The 21,618-nt window shown below is 46.8% G+C and overlaps 1 protein-coding gene across 3 annotated transcripts in view; it reads left to right on the forward strand.

Annotated features, from left to right (window-relative positions):
- Duox (dual oxidase) overlaps positions 1 to 21,618 on the forward strand; it is a 448,965-nt gene that overhangs the window by 366,864 nt on the left and 60,483 nt on the right. For all 3 annotated transcript variants that reach the window (XM_065437132.1, XM_065437133.1, XM_065437135.1), the window contains 6 exons: positions 8,513 to 8,606; positions 12,550 to 12,599; positions 12,877 to 13,037; positions 13,541 to 13,661; positions 16,226 to 16,455; positions 19,793 to 19,957. In XM_065437132.1, coding sequence (XP_065293204.1) covers positions 8,513 to 8,606; positions 12,550 to 12,599; positions 12,877 to 13,037; positions 13,541 to 13,661; positions 16,226 to 16,455; positions 19,793 to 19,957 — 821 coding nt within the window. The remainder of the gene's footprint in view (positions 1 to 8,512; positions 8,607 to 12,549; positions 12,600 to 12,876; positions 13,038 to 13,540; positions 13,662 to 16,225; positions 16,456 to 19,792; positions 19,958 to 21,618) is intronic.

The raw sequence follows: 21,618 nt of genomic DNA on the forward strand, positions 1-21,618 counted from the left end.
GCGAACTCGTCGTTTCCGTCAGTGCCATCGCCATTGCAATCAGCGGACCGTCGATCGTGCGTTGAGAGGAGCAGCTGCGGGTTTCAGGTATGGTATTCGACGATGTGAAGTCAAGGACCTTGGTGAAGTGATACGAAACACATCGTACTGGCACTTGTATTGTGCCAGTACGATGCCAAAATGTGTCGTCAGATTACAGTCTGCACTGTGTGAATAAATACTCTAAGTTTGCCATCTTGATGTGATTATAGTGCAATAAAAATAACCTGTTGTTACTCTTAATAGCTTGTTCCTTTCCATTTTCTTTGAATTCTGGCCCCAAGGTTCCAAGAACCAGCACACTTGGCGTGCTGCCAGCAGCCGTTCATGCATTCCCTTGTATGAAATAAATTTGATCTAGAAGCTCTTGCATCTTGAATATTTTTCTACTTGCAGATTTGCTGCTACTATATAGCTGATTAGTCTGCGGTATGAATGAATCCTAAAAGTAAGCTTTGGTTAAAATGTGCGCATGTGAACATTTGAAATGCGCTTAAATCTGTGTCTGCACCGCATGTATCGAAAACGTGCAGCTGCTGTGAACGATGGTTAGTGATCAATGACGCTCTGTTAACGGTCATTTACATAACTGCAGGCACGATAGCTCTCTTGGCGACGGTCATTAATCGGCTGGTTTCGGCAGCCAAAATGCGCTAAGTGTCCACTTACGTGTGTGAAGTTTTAAACACTCTTTAAAACATGTCTTGCTTTCTGACAATGCTAAGACAACTTCATATGCATGCTGAAAATCATTGCACCGCCTTTTGTGGCAACGTACTGCGCATTTGCGAGCGAACTTTAGAGCTGTTCGAGCCACGGGAGTATTTTATTTTGGGGAATCGAAGGTGGTCCTACCCCCTATTTGTACGTTCATGTGTGTGTTGTATATGCGTGTTTACATAGGTACATACAAAGTTTCGGTTGGTTGGAAGCCCACCCCCTCCGACTGCACGAATGACTCGTTCGAGCGTAGCCTGTATTAAGAAGTGCCCTTTGCTAAGCGCCTGCCAACAATTGGCGCTTGTAGCTCGCGACCACTAGAGGAAAAGGCGGAACACCGCGCGGCATTTGGCTCCTGCGCGCGCGCGGAGGGGCTTCGCTGCAGAGCTGGATCTCGACGGCGGACCTATGCGCAACTCTGCTCCCCGCGGGAGCATATACAGGAACACTACGGACGCGTAGCGCGCACTGCCCCCTGGTGCCGCACTCTGTGAGCGCGGAGAACAGAACAGAATCGGTTTCGTTTTCGCATATGTGCTCTAGTTACTGTATCGCATCAGTTCAACGAGCACAAGCTATCTCGGCACGCTGGAACGACACGTGCCTTTCCTTGCCCTCTATTTCCACTACCCCCTTTCCCTCGCTCTGGTATAAAATGCCCAGCGCAATAAACATAACAGTTCACTGTGGTCTTGAAACGCCTGCTGTTGGTTTCTTCGACCGGGACCCGGTCGATACAGTTACTGGAAATGCAATATAATTGCTTGACAGTTAATTGAATTCTAAAAGAGGAGAACACTTTCTCTCCCACAAGTTAGTGCGTTTTATACAAAGGGAGAGAGAATGCAAGAAGCAGAAAGGCAGGGAGGTCAACCAAAGCGTTCGCTACTGGGGATAGCAAACCCCTGTGCTGCAATTAAGTGCAAAGCAATGCACTACGATGCGTCCATAATCTCTAGTGTAGTGATAATTTGGGCTGGTTCGTGCATGTAATGAACGGGTAAATAATGAGTTGTGTCATAACATTACCCATATATAAAGCACATGGAACTAATGGTGTTGCATTCTAGGTCAAGCTTGAATCGTTACATCTCGGCACTGGGCATTCTTTCTTTCCGTATTATTTTTTTTCTTCTTTTTGACAGTACACACAGTACTAGCACGGTAATAGGTCCTTCATCTTCAGTCACCTACCAGTAGTTTACACACATGTCGGTGCATGTTCGCGTTCTTTATTCTACCGTACAAGAACGAGCGCGCTTACCGGTCTTGGTTCAAGATGAAGCGCCAAATGTTTGCGATTACATCTTATCGCAAGAATTAACACATGAACAGTGAAGATTATGCTTAATCGATTTGTCTCAATGAATGGGCAGTTATTGTCAGAGACGAGATACTTTGTAAATATTATGGGAATGAGTTAAACCAACTACATTGCAGTTCAGCAATGCCCTTTGACACTTGGGCTAATTGCTTGCCCCATTCGAAAATTTCATCCGACCGTTGTACTTGGATCTATAGGCCGCCAGCCCACTTCGAGACCATTTGTTGCAAAATGTAAATGCCGTTACGGTCATTATACCACTCCCTGCGTTCAGGTACTGATTTAGAGCGCACATAATTTTTTGGCGTATACAGAGCACCGATGTCATTACCAGTGCACCAGCACCTGAATGCTGCAAGCTTGTTTACATATGCATGTATGTCCACGGCTCTTCGTTCACTTAAACATATATGCTGTGTTATTAACTACAAAGCGCTCAATTTGAAAACATTGCGAGAACACGCATATATTTGAGCATATGATTAGCGAGGCCCATATGCGCGGCAAACTGCGACCGCAATATAGAAGATGCGTATATATATTTATACGATCTGTTATTGCAGCTTTTCGTAGAAGGCTAGCTCTCACATTTTGTACGCATCTTCATAATGCGTACAGTTTGCGTGTTCAATAAAATATTGTTAGCTGAAACTTTACGAGTACGAGCGCTCATTCGGACAGCTTAAGGTTTCTCACAATAACACGGATGTCCGCATAACAAAAATACGGAATTCTGTCTGTTTCGTTCAAAACAGTGTATAGCCGTACATATGATTACAGTGAAAATGTCCGTAAAGCTGAAAACGGAGAGCACTTTCCGTATATTAACGGCAGATTTTGCCGTATTTTTGAGATATGACATAGTTTCCGTATTTTTACACTGCAGTTCTCCATATAGTGACGGAAATCCTCCGTATAATTACGGAAATTTTTTACAGTGTGGACATAGCGGCCGTGTCGGCTGCTTCGGCAGCGCCGACGCGAGCTGAAAACGAGAGCTTCAATTCTCTCGTACGCAGCGGTCCTCATTTAGTGGCGAAATTTTCCCGCTTCGAGTGTCTTCTTTACAACGCTTGAAAGCACTACATTAGGTAGTGGCTGCCTTTGAAGGCGCGCAACATGGTAGGCTACTGCTCGGTGCCGCAATGCCAGATGTACACAATGGAGCCCGGAGTCAGCCCTATTCACACGTAACCGCAAGACAAGTGCGTGAAGCTTCGCTCGCGAAACATAAAACCGGCAAACATCGGCTACAACTCGGGTATGCCGCAAGCACACACGCGAGGAAGATTTCTGCTACGGCGCCAGGTCTGCGATGTTCTGAAAACGCGCACTGAGACGCTCGCCCGAGTCCGCTGCCCGACTAATGTCATGACGGTTTGGTCTATGAACTTGTCGATGCTGTAGATACTGGCAAGTTCACTGAAATGGAACGGGAGCGGTAAGAAGCACATTATAAAAAATATGACATAGGTCATGTTTAAGTTATGAATTAATGCACTGGATCACAAAAAAAATGGCTGTGGCTTAGCTAAGGTTAAGCCCAGGATGCGAAGCATACTAGCCTTTATTTTAACGCGACAGCGTTAAGGAGCTCGTGTCGCAGAAAAGCCGGTGTCGTCGGCGTCGGCTCAGGCGTGCGGCGCTTGCTCAGGCGCACATTTCGTTGTCGCGCCGAACGCTGCGTTGCTCGACGCGCACCGCGTCCGATGCGGGGCGCGACGCCGCGAGCGACGGCGGGAGTTGGAGCGCCGGTTCTCCTCTGTCGTGACGTCACGGTGTCACGTGATTTCATGGTCACCGCCGCGCCTGAGGAGCTGGGTTGAGCCCTCGTAATATGCTTCGCATAACGTCGGCTCAGGCGTGCGGCGCTTGCTCAGGCGCACATTTCGTTGTCGCGCCGAACGCTGCGTTGCTCGACGCGCACCGCGTCCGATGCGGGGCGCGACGCCGCGAGCGACGGCGGGAGTTGGAGCGCCGGTTCTCCTCTGTCGTGACGTCACGGTGTCACGTGATTTCATGGTCACCGCCGCGCCTGAGGAGCTGGGTTGAGCCCTCGTAATATGCTTCGCATAAAAAAGGAGCAGCGGGAAATCGCACGCTGGAAACACCATATAAACGTACAGTGCGACGCAACTCGAGGAATAATATTGATAGGTCGAAGAATTTAGAAGAAAAAAAATGGCTGTGGCTTAGGTAAGGTTAAGCCCAGGATGCGAAGCATACTAGCCTTTATTTTAGTTGTTGAACCACTGTTTAGCCTGGTGAACTGCTGTTGCTTGGCTATATTTGGTTCGGCTAGACGAAGAAACAACTCATGCATTACTTCTTCGCCTTCAAGAGTGGAACGCGACAGCGTTCCCGTCGACCCGCCAAGGGGTGTAAGACAATGGGCTACAGGGCAGCGACTACGCGCCCCGCATTGGACGCGGTGAGCGTCGAGCAAAGCAGCGTTCGGCGCGGCAACGAAATGTGCGCCTGAGCAAGAGACGCACGCCTTAGAAACAGCGCGTTTCTAAGGCAACACCGCATTCACTAGAGGCGCTTTTGTACCGCTTTGAAGCGTTGTACTCGTGGCTCAGTGGTAGCGTCTCCGTCCCACACTCCGGAGACCCTGGTTCGATTCCCACCCAGCCCGTCTTGCAAGAGTTGAGCCAAAGCCACTTCTCCTCTGTCGTGACGTCACGGTGTCACGTGATTTCATGGTCACCGCCGCGCCTGAGGAGCTGGGTTGAGCCCTCGTTCTCCTCTGTCGTGACGTCACGGTGTCACGTGATTTCATGGTCACCGCCGCGCCTGAGGAGCTGGGTTGAGCCCTCGTAATATGCTTCGCATAAAAAAAGATTGAATCGTCGCGACGGCACATCGCAGTCGCCGTATGCATCGAAGTCTCTGCAATGAAATTATTTTCGAACAGCTCTGATAGAGCCCACGCAACAATGGTTGCTTTTGTACTGTCAAATGCTCATATTGTGCGGCCTAAAGCTCATGGCACGGTGCGAAAACGCGCACGCGGCGAAAGCGAAACAGTGCGCGGACAAGCATGCATACGCGCAGTCGGTCGGTGCGAATCTGTGCGATCGCTGCATCGAGGCTTCGTTCTATTACGCTCCATTTAGTTATACAAACACTATAAGAACACATTTCACATAGTTTGCTCTCAGCGTTTACCTACCTTTCACGCAAGAAGCCGGTTCGGGAGACTCCATCGCGGCGACCGGGCGCAGTGGCGTTCACTGTACGTTTTCGGTAAAGAGATAGCGTCTGTAAACGTTTCTGTGCTTTCAGTTTACCCAAGATTATTATTTAGACAGTAAAAAACTTCTCCCGCTTCAAAAGTACTTACAGAAATGTCCTGGAGAGCTCGCCAGGGGTGTTTTCAATGAGCGCTGACAGCGAAACCTATGAGGAGCGCGCCGCGTGGTCCCTCATACTACTCCAGCAAGGCGCTTCCGACAGATGGCGGCTTCGTAACTCCTCGCCGCCAATAATAAGGGTATTAGCAGCAAAATTGGGTTCGTAGAAATAGGCATTCATTAGAATGCTTGTCGCAATTAACCAATAGTATGCAATCATGAGCGCGCCTTGACGGTCTTCGCGGAGCAATTTGCTCTCGAGGAATGAGATGGCGCTGTCGGGGGCGCACCTCACGTTGCCTCAGCGAAAGCGCACGAATACGAAACGATTACCACTTCTGCCCTGCTACTGTGAGGTCATCTGTCAGTTCATTTAATCTTTATCGTTTTGTTAATACCACCGAGGGTCTGTTACATAAGGAGTGGGTTTTTGTAGAAACAGTGTGGCTGTAACAAAGATCAGTGTGATGTTACATTTGATATGCTATGCATGAAACTTTGGGGGCAACTGATTGTGATGCCGCTGGGAGAAAGGCTGTTCTAGTCTTTTGCTCCTCTGGGAAAAAAGTGAAGCAGAAAATGTTTTCGCACTGGCACTTTGGCGAGAAACTTGTAGCGCATGACCAGTGCAATAAGCTATGTGAGCTTCTGGGATAATGTTAGGAGGTAGATTAAGTGGCGAATGAAAGGATCTTGTGGAATAGAGGGCTGAAATGCGTCGGCGACAACTGATACGTTAACTCGGCCTTTAGAGATTAGGCACTGATTTCATAAGAATACGAACCATGAATGGACATAGGAGCACGACTTTGAACGGCATGAGTTTGTCGGAAATTCAACTGGCCGTTCGTTAACGCGCTGTGCTGTATTCATGCTGCAGAACGTGGAATGACAGCAGGAAGTTCTGTGCAGTAGTTGGCTACAAAAATAGTAACTGGCATGTTTATGAATTGAATGACTCTGTCTGACCAAGCTTATGGTCCGCTGCTACACAAGCGGACACAAGCAGTCCATCTGTGTTGCCGGCCCTTTGCTAGGCACTGCCTTTGATCGAGGAATAAAAAAAAAATCGCACGTCCGCCAGTGTTGTATTGCTAACCTTTAAAGAAAAAGTTCAACACCGGAACGTTGGCAACAGCGAGTACGCTCGTTACAGACGAAGCAGCGCTACTCCCTGGCATAGTTTTTCCCACGCTACCTGCACACATCCACCCCAACACACGCGCAAACTTACGCCCACTCTGTCGCCAATGTATCGAAAATATGTATATGGGCGCACACTTAAGTCAGCGTGCCACAGAATGAGTGACGGCTTCTACAACGACAACACACGATTGTTCTTAGCTATTCGTTTCATGACGTTCTAATGAGTAAGCGAGTGACTAGCGATAATTCCTCTTTGCTACAAGCAATTACGAAATGCAGAACATCTGCGTTGGAAGCCGTGCGCGAAGCAAGAAACCATGCATGGTGACTGAGCACACCCGCGAGCGATTACGCAGAAAATGAGCGACCCGATGGTGACCGCACCAAGCGACGTTACTCAGTCAGAAACATCACAAGCTGCACGTCAAACTGTTAGGCAACTAAAGAACGTAGACCAAAACCCACTGACACTGATTTAATTAATAAGCAGAAAGTTCGGACAGCTTGTAACACACTTAATAGCCATGTTTTCTAGTACAAACGCTGTATACGCTGCTCGCGCCGTTTGGACAAGGCATAATCAGTGCTGAAAGGGCTTACACGTGCTCTGAAGTTGTGGCCGAAACTTCATGTATTCCTCCAAGTCACCGCCTAAGAAATTCGTCGAAACGGGGGTTTGCCGAGCAACACCGACTTCGTGCACAATCAATGTAAACGCGGAGGCAGCTGATGGAGGCAATAGCGGCGCCACTACGTGGTCGAACATGGCGACGCCCAGGGGATCGTCGCGAAAAGGGTCTATGAAATTGTAAGGACCCGTTTGTCAGTTGTGGCCTTAAATACCTAAATTAAGGCAGCAATAGGAACGCGTTAATCAAAATGCATGCTTTCGATGGTCCAGACGTGCCTTGTTTTCCGACTCCATTCTTTTTTCCTCTGGGAACACAGATGACATCGTCTGACAGCGTAATTTTTCCGAAACCTTCCTAGAAGGCACACATTGCTTGTGTTAAAACTCGACTTAGCTAAATGTTTAGTGCTTTCTTTCGGGAGTTTGATTAATTGTTGCCCCAGTAATCAAGGTTGCAAATGTAAAAATGTGAAGTGTTAATAATTAGCAAAGGGAAGGCTTGCATATATGAGATAAATTTAATCCCTTTCCACTGCAAATGCTTGCAACTCTAAATGCTAAGCTTTGGCGCTCTTAGTTATAAGAACACCTTGATTTCTTCTTTTTCTTGGAGCAAAACATTTGTGATAACATGTGCGCTTTTATAATGTTATAATGTTCGCCTTGGTTATGCTTTATACAATTTCACCAAGTTACCGAGTTCGTTATGTCTCACATGTTCGTGCAAATTGCGCTGCAAACCTTCCAGTATGTTCTCCGACTACAGGAGAACGGGTGAACGACCGGTGTCAACCCTTGTGATCAGGTTGTTTCACCACGCCAGGAGGTGATAAATCCTTCAGGCCTGAGAAGTTATCGCGATCTGTTTATGTACGGGCCACATAGATCTGAATGAACACGTTCTGCAAGGTTGGCACCGTAAACCACACAAAACTTGTATCCTAATAAGAGGTTTTTTTTTTCTAGCATATAGCTAGGAAACTACAACAGCAAGGAGTGGCAAATGAGCAAGACACCTCCAGATACGGCAATGCATTGTAAGCCTTTTGCCATTAAGTGTAACTGAGAGATACAAATAGTAATTGCTTGATGACGGCGCAGTTATACTAACGCGAATGCACATTGCCGTGGCGTACCTACAAGTGAGTGTATGACAAACCACCAGAATTCGATTGTTGCTGCGGGTCCTTTAAAAGTCGACTCGTTTAAAAGTGAAATACTTCGCTCTAGACGGAACCTCTCTTGCATAGATTTGTTGACGCGCGCAGATTTAAGACATGCAAATCTTTTTTGCAGTGGTGCACACCGTTGGACACTACATAAATTTCTACCACGTCTCTACGCAGCCAGCGGAGCATCTACGGTGCATGACGAAAGAAATGCATTTCGAGTACGTTCTTTCTTTCAACTTTCTTTCAACGCATTACGCAATCAGGGTATAGACGAGCCGTACGTAAAAATACTGAAAGATATCTATAGGGCTCCACAGCCACCGTAGTCCTCAATAAGGAAAGCAACAAAATCCCACTCAAGAAAGGAGCCAGGCAGGGAGATACCATCTACCCAATGCTCTTCACAGCTTGTTTACGTGAGGTATTCAGACACCTGGATTGGGAAAAATTGGGGATAAGAGTTAATGGAGAATACCTTAGTAACTTGCGATTCGCTGATGATATTGTCTTGCTTAGTAACTCAGGGGACCGATTGCAATGCATGCTCACTGATCCTGAAAGGCAAAGCAGAAGGGTGGTTCTAAAAATTAACCTGCATAAAACTAATGTTTAACAGTCTCGGAAGAGAACAGTACTTTACGATAGGTAGCGAAGCTGTAGAAGTGCTAAGGGAATACATCTACTTAGGGCAGGTTGTGACCGCGGATCCGGATCACGAGACTGAAATAAGCAGAAGAATAAGAATGGGCTGGGGTGCGTTTGGCAGGCATTCTCAGATCATGAAGAGCAGGTTGACATTATCCCTTGTTATGTTTGGGGGTTCAATCCCATCGCTCATGATCCGTTGTCAAGATTGGAGTCGGGCATGAATTAGAAGGTAGCTGGCCCATGCCGTCGTCCAACTTATCCACGCTGAGGACGTTGATGAAGGGAAGGACTGCTTCTCGTCGAGAACGAGGAATATGGGTTTATATACAGTATTTATGTCAGTCTAGCATGACTGCTTTAGAGAGAGTGTCAGTCTAACATGGCTGCTTAAGGAAGTGTGCAGAACATCCGCACAACCGCCGTTTATAAACACTCGGTCCTCCCCCGATTCGAAGGTGGCGGAAACGTTCGTCCAGTCATCGTAAACACGCCGCCTCTCCGCGGGACGGTTTACACACACACACACACATGCACACACACACAGGTGCACGGTCCGGAGCCGACGTCAGAGGGGCTTCGTAAAACTCGGAGCCGACCCGCGCAGTGCGCCCGAGTAGCCTTTGTCTTGCGTCTTGGTCGGCGCGTGGAAAGGGCTGTCCGACGACGTTCCCGCGGCAACTCCCTCACTCATGGCAGACCAGGTCCGCGTTGGGCAGTTCGGTAACAATAGTTGGCCCACCGAACTCATTCAGTCACAACGGCGACGAGGCTAGAGCGTAACGTCAAGGAAAGTTGCCGCCACTGTCGAAACTGGCCGGCAAAACTTGCACTGCAGCTGGCCGTTCTTAGCACCCTCAAGAGAAAAGTGTATACTAGCTGTGTATTACCAGTACTCACGTACGAGGAAGAAACCTGGAGGCTTACGAAAAGGATTCTACTTAAATTGAATACGACACAACGAGCTATGGAAAGAAGAATGATGGGTGTAACCTTAAGGGATAAGAAAATACCAGATTGGGTGACGGAACAAATGCGAGTTAATTACCTCTTAGTTGAAATCAAGAAAAAGAAATTGGCATGGGCAGGACATGTCGTAAGGAGGGAAGATAACCGATGGTATTTAAGGGTTATGGACTGGATTCCAAGGGAAGGAAAGCGTAGCAGGGGGCCGCAGAAAGTTAGGTGGGCGGATGAGATTAAGAAGTTTGCAGCGACGACATGGCCACAATTAGTACATGACCTAGGTAGTTGGAGAAGTATGAGAGAGGCCTTTGCCAAGCAGTGGGCGTAACCAAGCTGATGATGATGATGATGATTATTATTATTATTATTATGAAGGAATTCTCGAAATGGAAAATTTAACCTCTGCTTTGCCATATTTCAGCGCCTAGCCAGCTAAACAGAAGCATGGTGATCGCATCTAGAGTAAAGTATTTACTCGTATATCGTATCTAAGGCAGAGCACATAAAGAACCGAAGGGCACCCCTGTTGGTGGTGGGTTTACATGTCTCCCTTGGCTTTTTAATTGTGCAGACCTGGATACAATATGAAGCTTTAGGTACTCGTGCAAGTCGCAGTTTTATGCAAAATATTTGTGCCGAATGCGCGACTTTCATTTTTGAAGCCCATCGGCTGATACCCTGCTCCAGCTGCATCGAACAAGAGACTCTGTCCTAAAGACTGCTGCAGTTTTTTTTTTGTTTTATGGGTGCACTCTGCCCCTACTCGCACGTACGAAGAACACTTCTCAACACAACTCCGTTGTAAGAGCACTCGGTAAAGCTGTGTTCCGTAGTAGCGCTAACGTCCAGAATACCGATAGCTAAGTATGGACTCAGGGAGACAGTGCCACCATAGTTTGTTTAGCAGTGTTGAGAGAAGCTGGCAATTTGTGCCGTGCAAATTTTTTTGCAAGCATCACATCATGTATATATAGCGAACAAGTGGGGCGGTGGCGATATAATTTGTCGTCCCAGGTGGAAAATAATCGCTCTCTGCGTGAAGCATCCGCATCCGAGCTGAGTGTCCCTGACTCGAGTGCTCGACGAGATGCGTTATGTTCGCCTGCTTCGGAGGGCCACCTAGACTGGGGCAAGGCCTAAGGTGAACTGCTGCAAAAAAACACCTCAGGAGCATGACTCGTACTAGCCAATAACAAAAAAAGTATTCACTCTGATCGGTGCAATCGTCGAGGGCTACCCGCAGTGGTCGCTCCGTGGCTATGGTGTTGCGCTGCTGAGCACGAGGTCGCGGGATCGAATCCCGGCCAAGGCGGCTGCATTTCGATGGGGGCGAAATGCGAAAACACCCATGTGCTTAGATTTAGGTGCATGTTAAAGAACCCCAGGTGGTCAAAATTTCCGGAGTCCTCCACTACGGCGTGCCTCATAATCAGGAAGTGGTTTTGGCACGGAAAACCCCATAATTTATTTTTTTTTTCGTCGAGGGCTGCAAATAGTGTGGGCGCATGCCACGTAACTATGTGAGGAGAAAGAAATTCAAATTATTATCGAATGACTTACTGGTGAAAACATGACGACACTTGAGAGGAATGCATGACAAATGCGGATAGACCCGCCGTGGTTGCTCAGTGGCTATCGTGTTGGGCTGCTGAGCACGAGGTCACGGGATCGAATCCCGGCCACGGCGGCAGCATTTCGATGGGGGCGAAATGCGAAAACACGCATGTACTTGGATTTTAGGTGAACGTTAAAAAGCCCCAGGGGGTCAAAATTACCGCAGTCCTCCACTACGGTGTGCCTCATAATCAGAAAGTGGTTTTGCCACGTAAAACCCCATAATTTTTAAATGCGGAACGAAGAGAGACACTTCTATAAGCTGAATCGGTAAGCTCCCTATAGTTGCAAATATTTTATGCTACATTTCAGGCTGTTTTCTTTTTATGGAAGCGTGGCCTTTCTTTAGGTGTTTGTAACGCCTATAGCCTATTCTCCTTCCATTTACCATGCTCACGTACTGCTGGAGAACCGTGATTAAGTTTCGTGACAAAGTTTATGGTAAAAGAAGCCATATTGATGAGGCAAGGCCTCGGCTGAAATGGTCTTGGAGACAACACCAATCAAAAAGTACGTGCGTCGTTGGAGGGATCTCGCAGAATGCATTCCTGCGAATAAAACCTAATCCTGCATTTTTATTAAGGCGCTTTAGAAAGCTGAAATTTGTTTAATAAATTACCATAGAAACTTCTTGCGATATAAGCCCTATTTACTTCGAAAACGCTTTTACCCATAAATCGCAGTCAGGCCCGAGTTGCATGGTATTCACATTGATTTCGCTCTTTATAGGTTCTCGGCTATCTATCAGCACTATTTTCCGACGACAGAATACTAAATAAATAAAACTTTAAATCACACGGAATAGCTTTATTTGTTACAGTTCTCGATTCATTGAGATTCGGCAATAGATGACACGATAACCGGTGAGCTTGGGTTCAAAGCTCCTTTAGAAAAAGCACTGACTGCCAATCAGCCAATTTTCCCGTTCCTTTTCAGCTCCGACTTCAAGTCAACGATCACCTTCTGGGTATTTCAGACAGTGACCGGTGCGTACACAATTTCTTTAGACTCTAACTACAGTCGAGCCTCGTTGTACTCAAGTCGCATCAGATATGAAAATATATTCACTACGCTCGATACCCCTCAAAAACCTACAAGCTCATATAGAAAAAAATGAAAATTTAAAATTTACGTGCTATATCCAATAATTGGTTATATTTCTTTTCGTTAAATCTAGGTTTGACTGTATACGCGTCGTAATAAACCGTTATTCTAGTGAATATTGTGTGTTTATTAATGTAATGTTCTTTTTTATTCTTCAAGGTATCACAGGTGTACTGCTGTTCATTGTGATGTGCGTCATATTTATCTTCGCACATCCGAAAATCCGGCAAAAGGCGTACAGCTACTTTTGGATGACGCACAGTCTTTACATTCTCCTTTACGTCCTCTGCTTGCTGCATGGGCAGGCTAAACTTACAGGTGTAAGTACTTTTTTTTTAGGGAAAGCCCTTCTTTTGCTTTAAGCAATACTTGATTATATATCGAAAATTTTCGCGGATAACAGCTATTTGGAAAGGGTTTAAGATTGAGCTTTTTGGTAAAGCGTGCTTTAAAGTTCGATTAGCAGCGCAAGGACACAGTCAGTGCTGTGTTCTCTCTTCTGTCCCCTCTGGTGTTCTCGCGCGGTTAATCGAACTTTAAAGGTGATTGAGCCACTGTATTCTTCGAACGTGCTGTAATTTGCGCGCCTTGCGCAGAGTATGATCTTGAAATACGAATTTCGGGTTCTTTGAGAGATACCTTTTGCTACAGATCTAATACACTGAATATTGCTATACACTTGGTGGTTAGGTGCATTCGTATTTATTATTTTGTGACACGATATGGTAGCAAACTGGACTAAGTCTGGTTAACCTCCCTGCCTTTCCGTCTTCCCTTCTCTCTCTCTCTCTTCGCTCTGTGACACGATCATCTTTCTGTGCAGTCGCCTCGTTTTTGGATGTTCTTCATTGGTCCAGCCATTGTGTTCACATTGGACAAAGTTGTCAGCCTTCAGACAAAATACATGGAACTGGACATTCTGGACACTGAGCTTCTGCCATCAGGTAAACGGAGCGTCCTCTTAACTGACAATGCTAGAACTTGTTCTTCAGGTCGTTTACGTTGTAATTGCTGATGAGCTGATAATGATGCAATTCAAAGCGGCGAATCCATTAGATGCGGTGGCTCGGAATTGTCCGTCTAAACACCCAGCTGAAGGCTATCTAGCTCGCATAACAACTAGGTGGGAACCCGCCGTGGTTGCTCAGTGGCTATGATGTTAGGCTGCTGAGCACGAGGTCGCGGGATCGAATCCCGGCCACGGCGGCCGCATTTCGATGGGGGCGAAATGCGAAAACACCCGTGTACTCAGATTTAGGTGCACATTAAAGAACCCCAGGTGGTCAAAATTTCCGGAGTCCCCCACTACGGCGTGCCTCATAATCAGAAAGCGGTTTTGGCACGTAAAACCCCATATATTATTATTATTATTATTATAACTAGGTGGGATAGACCCTGGGCTTGCTTCTGCGTTAACCGAGAGGTCAGGTAACGTTTTTGCCGTCAGGTATGCATTGCAACCTCTAGCTAAAAGAGATTGAAGGCTGCCTGTGCAACATCGTGTTTAATAGAGTATAGCGTCTGAGCGACGTGGGCGTACCATTAACGAAGGGCGGCTGCTACGTAGCTAGTGCTGCCGTCTTCAAGAAGTCCATCCCGCCGCCTGCTGACGCGCAGCCATCGCTACGACGTCGAACTATGGGTCTAGCGGCAATACTGAATCCGGCGCATTCTAAATTGCTCGATTACACCCTTCTGTGGCTACCGAGATGTGGCGCAGTCTCCGAGGTCCAAAGGGTTTCTCAACAGCAGCCAGGCATTGCTCCTGTTGCGGTTGCTGTTGTTTCTTCTACAAAAGAGGCACATAATTACTGTCAGTGATTCGGCAATCAGTTGATGGTTTCCGCAAATTGTGTCAAAGGTATTTACTTAATGAAAACCTCCTTACTGCGGAAAGAGGTGTTATTTAGAGATGAAGCTATTTTTAGATATCATGTGGAGTCAGTTGACAAACATTAAACATATGAGGAATTTTTTTTATGTTTTTGGAAAGGGCAGCGATTTCAGTCATAAGCGATTGTTTTCATAGCATCTAAGCTGTATTTGCTTTGAAGCTTCCAGTGTGGAAGGAAAGCAGCCTGGGCAGATTCATGCTGCCGCCAAGTTTCCTTACAGTGATGTCCAGGAACCTTCTGATGAGGCAAATCGTCTTCCAACCACTGAAAAGCGGTCAAACATTTCCGTTCACTGCAATGTATGCATACCGCAAAAGAAAAAAAAAATACGCGGATCTCATGCATTATGGTAATCCATGTATGCGAAGCTTACTGTGTTGTTTGCTTTGATGGACGATAATTAGCGGTGATGCTGACGGCGAATTTTTGATTCTTTCAACCTTTAGCCTAACACGAGAGTGGTGAGTTGGTGTTAAAGGCTATCTTGTCTACTCCACTACTGTTTGTCTGGGTAGTATAGAGAACAGACAGGGAGAGGTGTTTGCTTGAGGCGTTGTGCGCCATGCTTCATTACATCTGAGAACACTAAGCATATTCATTGCCTCACATGGACGCCCCATCGTGTCAGAAGTATTAATCTTTATTTTAATTATGGCCATGTACGTCCGAAAACCACAATCAGATAGGTACGCCGTGGAGGCGGGCTCCGGAATAATTTTGACACCGTGGCGTTCTTTAAAACTAAAATGCGATAGCGCTTTGCATTTCACCCCCGTCGAAATTTGGCCGTCGCGGTAGGGATCAAACCCGGGACCTCAAGCGACGCCATAGCCGCCAAGCTACCGCGGCGGCCACCGATTTAACTTGTAACCGCTTCCGTTGTGTCGCCTAGACTCTACGGTGCGCTTTAATGCGGCTCTCCTTCAGCAGGCCTTGAGTAAGTTGTCCGCTTGAGAAAAATGTACGCGGTGTTTGTTTTTCAGAAATAGCAGAAACGTACCCTGGCGTATCTTGATCTCAATTATCCCGTTGGCTCGTAACCACTGTTGTGTCTGTAGTAGCAGCGTTTCCTTGCCTTCCGGCCTCACCTTTTCTCTATCCTCGACGCCCCTTTTTATGGGAAGTGCTAGCAAAGAGTGACAAGGCTCGTTTCGCCATTGCGCTGGTTCTACTCACTCTCTGCCACCTCTCCCCCTCTCTTCTATTCTATATAGCTTCCCTCTGGACTTGCACGTTAGTAGAAAGGTGAGTGCAGCAGATTCTACGATGCCTTTGCTGCGAATCACGGATAATTACAGCTGTCAAGAGGCTAATGTGGCGACCCCCAGGGAGCTCCAGAGGGCATTATGCACATTCGACGCAGTGCACAGATCCAAACGAGTTTCTTGCGTCTCCTTTTCTCTCTGCCGCGCACCTGTCATGTATACAGACGTTGTGAACCACCTCACGACTCGGCGTGCCAGACAGCAGCAGCAGTAGCAGCAGAGGGAAAGTCGAAGGAAGAGGTAAAGCAAGGTTCTGTAAAAAGCCGCACTGAAAGTGGACTGCATATCGAGAGCCGTTTGCTTCGTCTTCCGTTAATGCGACAGCATTAGCCCTTCTCTTTTGCGCAGACGTCACCCGCGTGAAGTTCACGCGGCCGCCCAACTTCAAGTACCTGTCGGGACAGTGGGTGCGGCTCAGCTGCACGGGCTTCAGGGCCAACGAGTACCACTCTCTGACTCTCACGTCGGCGCCGCACGAGAACTACCTGTCCGTGCACGTGAAAGCGCAGGGACCCTGGACGTGGAAACTGCGCAACTACTTTGACCCCAGCAATCTTCACGAGAGCATGTTGCCCAAGGTGCGTGTATCCGCCTGCTTATCAATCTTGATGCATTGGTTCAAAAACAGTTTGTGGTTTACCGTACATGGCACAACACGCTCCTGTTTTTTAGAACGCAAGGGCCTCCGGGAAACAATAAGGCTTTGCCAAATTTAGATTGAAATGCTTAAGTAAAAAAAAAATGGGCAGTTTGTACTAGTGGTGCAAGGCTGGGTCACAGCGGAGCTAGTTTCGGATTTCGCTAAGTATTGCTAGCTTTTCGTAAGTTTTGCGAGGTTATGCATAGCTCGGGTGGGTTCATACTAGGTGTTGCTACGTTTTGCTAAATTTTGCAAGGTTGTGGAGGGCTTGGTTAGGTTCACACTAAGTGTTGCAAGGTTTTGCTTAGTTTTGCGACGTTATGCATGGCTTGGCTGGGCTCATACCTAACGTTGCTAGGCTTTCCTAAATCTTACGAGGTCAAGCGTCGCTTAACTATGTTTATACTAAGTGTCCTCAAGATTTGCTAAGTTTCGCCAAGATTTTGCGACGTCATCCACGGCCAGGCAGGTAAGCCACACAAGCGACAGCAAGTCACACGCAGAGAAGCCGCAGTACGTGCATCACAATTTATTATGTGCAGTGCTTCAGTACCAGTCGTCATCATCGTTGATCCAATCCTCGTCCTGGACGTCTGACCGTCATCCTAGTCGTCGTCATGGTCGGTGGCGCCGAGGAAGGTTTCGCGAAGCACTTGCAAGGCAGAGGTCTTCTGTTCAAGGTTCCGCACCGAGCTCATAGTGCAGAGATTGACGTGGAACCAGAGCCGGTCACAGACGCAGCAGCTGTGCCCGAGCTCTATGCCAAGGAATTCGCGCTGGAACCGGCCGTTCGCACCTCCCATAGATTTGCGGGCCTGCCGTTGGAAGCGCTTGGGGACGCGCAAGCTCGGTACCGATTCGCGGTGGCGCCGAGCCTTCAGTCGGTAGTGTTCGTTGTCTCTGGCCCGAAACTCGGAATCCTCGGCTCGGCGACAGCGTTTCTCGGCGGCGGCCTCGGCGTGACGGGCAGGATCGGCACTCTTTCGTTGATCATAATGCCGCTGAGCCACGTGCGAAGCTTCCTCGTAGGTCACAGACGCGAAAGCTGTGCTCAAACTTTATTCCCAGCAATTCGCGCTGGAATCGGCCGTTCGCACCCTCAGCGAGTTCAGCGAGTTAGACGCTGGAAGCTTTCGAGCAGCCGCAGGCCGGGATCGCTTTCGCCGCGACGTCGAGCGTTCAGGCGCCGACTGTCGCGGTCCCTTGACTGAAACTCTGGATCGTCAGCTAGGCGTCGCCTCTTCTCAGCCGTAGCTTCGGCGCGATGTTCCGAATCAGCTCAGGCGGCGACACATCGCTTCTCCTTTGGCAGCACGGCGCTCTTCCTGGTAAGCCGGTAGTTCGAACTTTTTTCGGTCTTCCCATGGCAGCAGCGCGTGCGTACGGAGTAGAGAAAGCGAGAGGTGTGTCGCCGCGCCGGCTCTTTCGAGGCCTGTGATGTAACGACTCCGCACTACGTGCGTGGGGGGGGGGGGGGAGTGTAGGGGGCTCGTTGCTCTCGCAGGTGGTTGCTAGGCGACGCTGTGTGATGCACAGCTGGGCTGAGTTGTCTCGTACCGCTCTACGGTGGAACTAGAAGTATGAACAGCTCCGCTGTTAGAAGAAAGGCAAAATTGTGATTTGTTCAAGGGCACAACAAGGTAAACGACGCATCAGGAAGTGACCGTACATTGCATTTCGTTGGCGTAGCGCTGAGAATGCCTTGGTTTTCCGAACGCTCCTCAGGTGTAGAACCAACCCTTCTCTGATAACAGAGTGACGTCGGTGCACAGTCTTGCCAGGTAGTTTGTTCTCTACTTTTCATTCTGTTCCTTTGGCCGCTACATGCTCTTCTTCGCTTTTAGACACTGATTCTTAGCACGACGAAAAACGCTTAACCCAACAAAGTGACCCACCCTTTGTCCATGAATCAATGAAACTAATGAATGAAAAGAATGGTGATTGGCTCCTACACCTGCTAGAAAATGTCTGTTACAAAACAGACAAGTATAATTTCCCCTGGCTATTTTGTAAGTACAAGGTAACTTATCAAAGAAGTGGGCATTCTGTGTGCCTACGAATAGAAGAACATTCGAAGGCATGTGCCTTGATATTAAAATATACACGTCTCGGAAATAATTGCTAGCAATTTTGACGTAACATTTCATTTCAGCCAAATTTACCTTGAATATATTTTTACAGCATGCCTGGAGTTGCCCGTTGCATTGAATGTTTACTGTCACCTCTGCATGTGCAGTGGCTCAAGGAGCTTATTTACACAATTAGAGATGTTGAGTACTTGATACGTATCAGCGGTAGTCAACCGATTCTTACGCATTGAATTTCATGTCTAAGAAGCCTTTGTCAGGTTGTGTAGCCTCTGCTTCCGTTCCTGTAAACAGGCAGGACAAACAAACTTGATAGTTTAGAAACGTGCCATCAAATACACTAATGTGGCACGTAGTAGTGTCCTGCATTGAATAATTCTTTGTGAATGACTAGTGCAATGAATATTCGTTCAAGGAACAATTTCTGAACCCACACGGTTTGGATTTGGTTCTATATTCTCAGCACTTCTGCTAAATGAACATATCATGTCTTTTCACTGGCTAGGATTCCGGAATCGAAACATATGGAGATTGAGTTGGTATACACAACGTATAACAATAAATAACTTGTCAGCGTTTCTCAATAAGCAACAGCAGTAGCTGCAAGGACGTTGCTCAGTTAGCCTCACACTGCGTCGTGATGATGCACATGAAAAAGCTTCATGTATCCCAAACAGACTGGGAAAGAAAGAAATTTCTATATATTGAGCGAGAGTTTATATCCTGTTTACCAATAATATACATAGCTACTTCACCACGGAAGATCATTTCCAATAATTTTTTTTCTTTAGGAGGCACAACCGCACAAGCAGCGTCACATCGGCACCTTTGATAGTGATCGAGCCCGATATTCCTTTGATTTCAATTGCCTCCTTTACGCGAGCTTGCGCAGAGGAGTCTATGCGAATCTTCGATCTCTGTCGGGCTCGAGCGAAACGGAAGTCGTTGCATGACACTTTGCAGCCAACTTAGTATTCATGACAAGTATTGCGTCAAGTATTTCGAGCACTAGACTGTATAGGGCGGATTGACATGCCTCGCGTGCGTGCGTTTGTCGTTTACGGGCCCACAGCCCTAGAGAGGTTCATTGACATGAAATGAGCAGATACCTTTTGCAAAAGTGTGAATAATAGCCGAGAACGAAATACACGGCGAGCCTCGCATTTCACTGGCTGGCACGCGATGCAGGTGCGGTTGGAGGGGCCGTTCGGCGGAGGCAACCAGGACTGGTACAAGTTTGAGATCGCCGTCATGGTTGGCGGAGGCATCGGCGTCACGCCGTACGCCTCGATACTCAATGACCTGGTCTTCGGCACTTCCACCAACCGCTACTCGGGAGTCGCCTGCAAGAAGGTGCGTGCTCGCGAGTGCTGTTTGCGCATCATCTGCTGGGCCAATGCGATCTCGGCAGTAAAATGAAACAAAAGAACGCACTATGAAACTTTTCACTAATGCTCACCGTAAAGTAATATAAAGAAACAGCCATATATTTACGATGCAGAAAAGAGGCGATGACCATATGCGGAACGTCTTTGCTGTGCTGCAGGAATACCATTCGTCAGCATAACTCTGTTCACTATAGTTCATCATAGTTTACTCAAGTCCTTTGCCCATTGGCACCTTTGTGTATATTGCGACTGCGAGTGTGATCCGGTCTTTCAAAACACTACAGTGCTGTGTATAAACACCCAGACCAAGGTGTCTCCTAAATGAATGGAGGCTTAATTTCAGAGAAAGTAGGGCTCAGAATGTGTTAGCCAGCCGTGCAAATCAAGGGTGAGAATGTCACGAAACGGCCTATGGCCTAGTGACGTGGCTGTTTATATTTATTTAATGATTTATTTCGTACATATTACTCAGTCTTAATATGGAAGCTATTGCAGGACCTGGGAAAATACAGTGCATTACAACGTAATTGACAAAATATTATACATTTGTTTATACTGCAGCTAACAACAAAGCGTAATTAAGCAGTACAGTAAGAGGGTATGATTTTCTTGGGCCAGCCCTTGATGAAGAAGGGCAATAAAAAAAATACAGCAGCAGATGAAAAACAACAAAACTGTACATGGAAATGGATTAAAAACAAAATGCGGTGTCTGTAGGTGATGTTTACTATCACGATACATGCTAATAGACATATGTTTCAAGCTTAAGAAGAAATTTGTCCGGCTAAGAAATTATTATATCATTGGGCAATAAATTCGAATCTCAAATTTTCTCAGGAAAGAATGAATACCTAAATGAGTCATAGTGGAACCTATATTCAAATTAATATTTACAATGTTTAGGTATAGGGTTTTGCCGTTTAGAGAAAGGCGAAAATGTACGGCTGTTTGATTTGTAGACCCCATTACTGATGTGAAATAGAAACTTCAGGCATAAAAATTGAGCACGCTTGCTTATTCTCGGGATGCAAGCTTTGTTGATGAGTTCTGTCGGTGAATCATCGAAGTTGTATTTCTTATATCTGAATCTGATGGCGTTCTTTGTATTGCCTCCAGGCCTTTTAAGCAGTGTTTGGTATAGCGAGACCAATAGGCGATGCCATTTTTCAGTACGGGACGAACGAATGGGGTGTAGGCTGGCATCTGGTGGCATCTGGCACCAACTGGAGTCCGATATTATAGTATGTTTATACGAAAGAAGTGCTGAAAACGCCTCAAAAGTTATGTACTACACATCTTTGTCCCATTCCAATTCATATGATAGGACAACGTCCAAGTATATATAAAAATGAACATCAGAAATTTTCATTTTTGCAGTTCGTGTCGGTGAATTCTTGTGGGTCTTGTTTTCTGCCTATTTTCATACAAGCAATCCTTTCTAAATTATTATTCGTTTGCCATGCCGTGAGACCAATTTGATATTTGCGGAAGTTCCTGATTTGTCGTTACTTGACAATTGCATTTTGTAATCTTTCTTTATATAAGTAACACCTCTGAAAACATGCGCATCGTTGACTTCCTGTTATATCTGATGTTACTAGTGTATAATAAAGAACAAATTGGCGC

Source organism: Dermacentor albipictus, chromosome 1 (genome assembly GCF_038994185.2).
Source record: "Dermacentor albipictus isolate Rhodes 1998 colony chromosome 1, USDA_Dalb.pri_finalv2, whole genome shotgun sequence".
Taxonomy (NCBI): Eukaryota; Metazoa; Arthropoda; class Arachnida; order Ixodida; family Ixodidae; genus Dermacentor; species Dermacentor albipictus.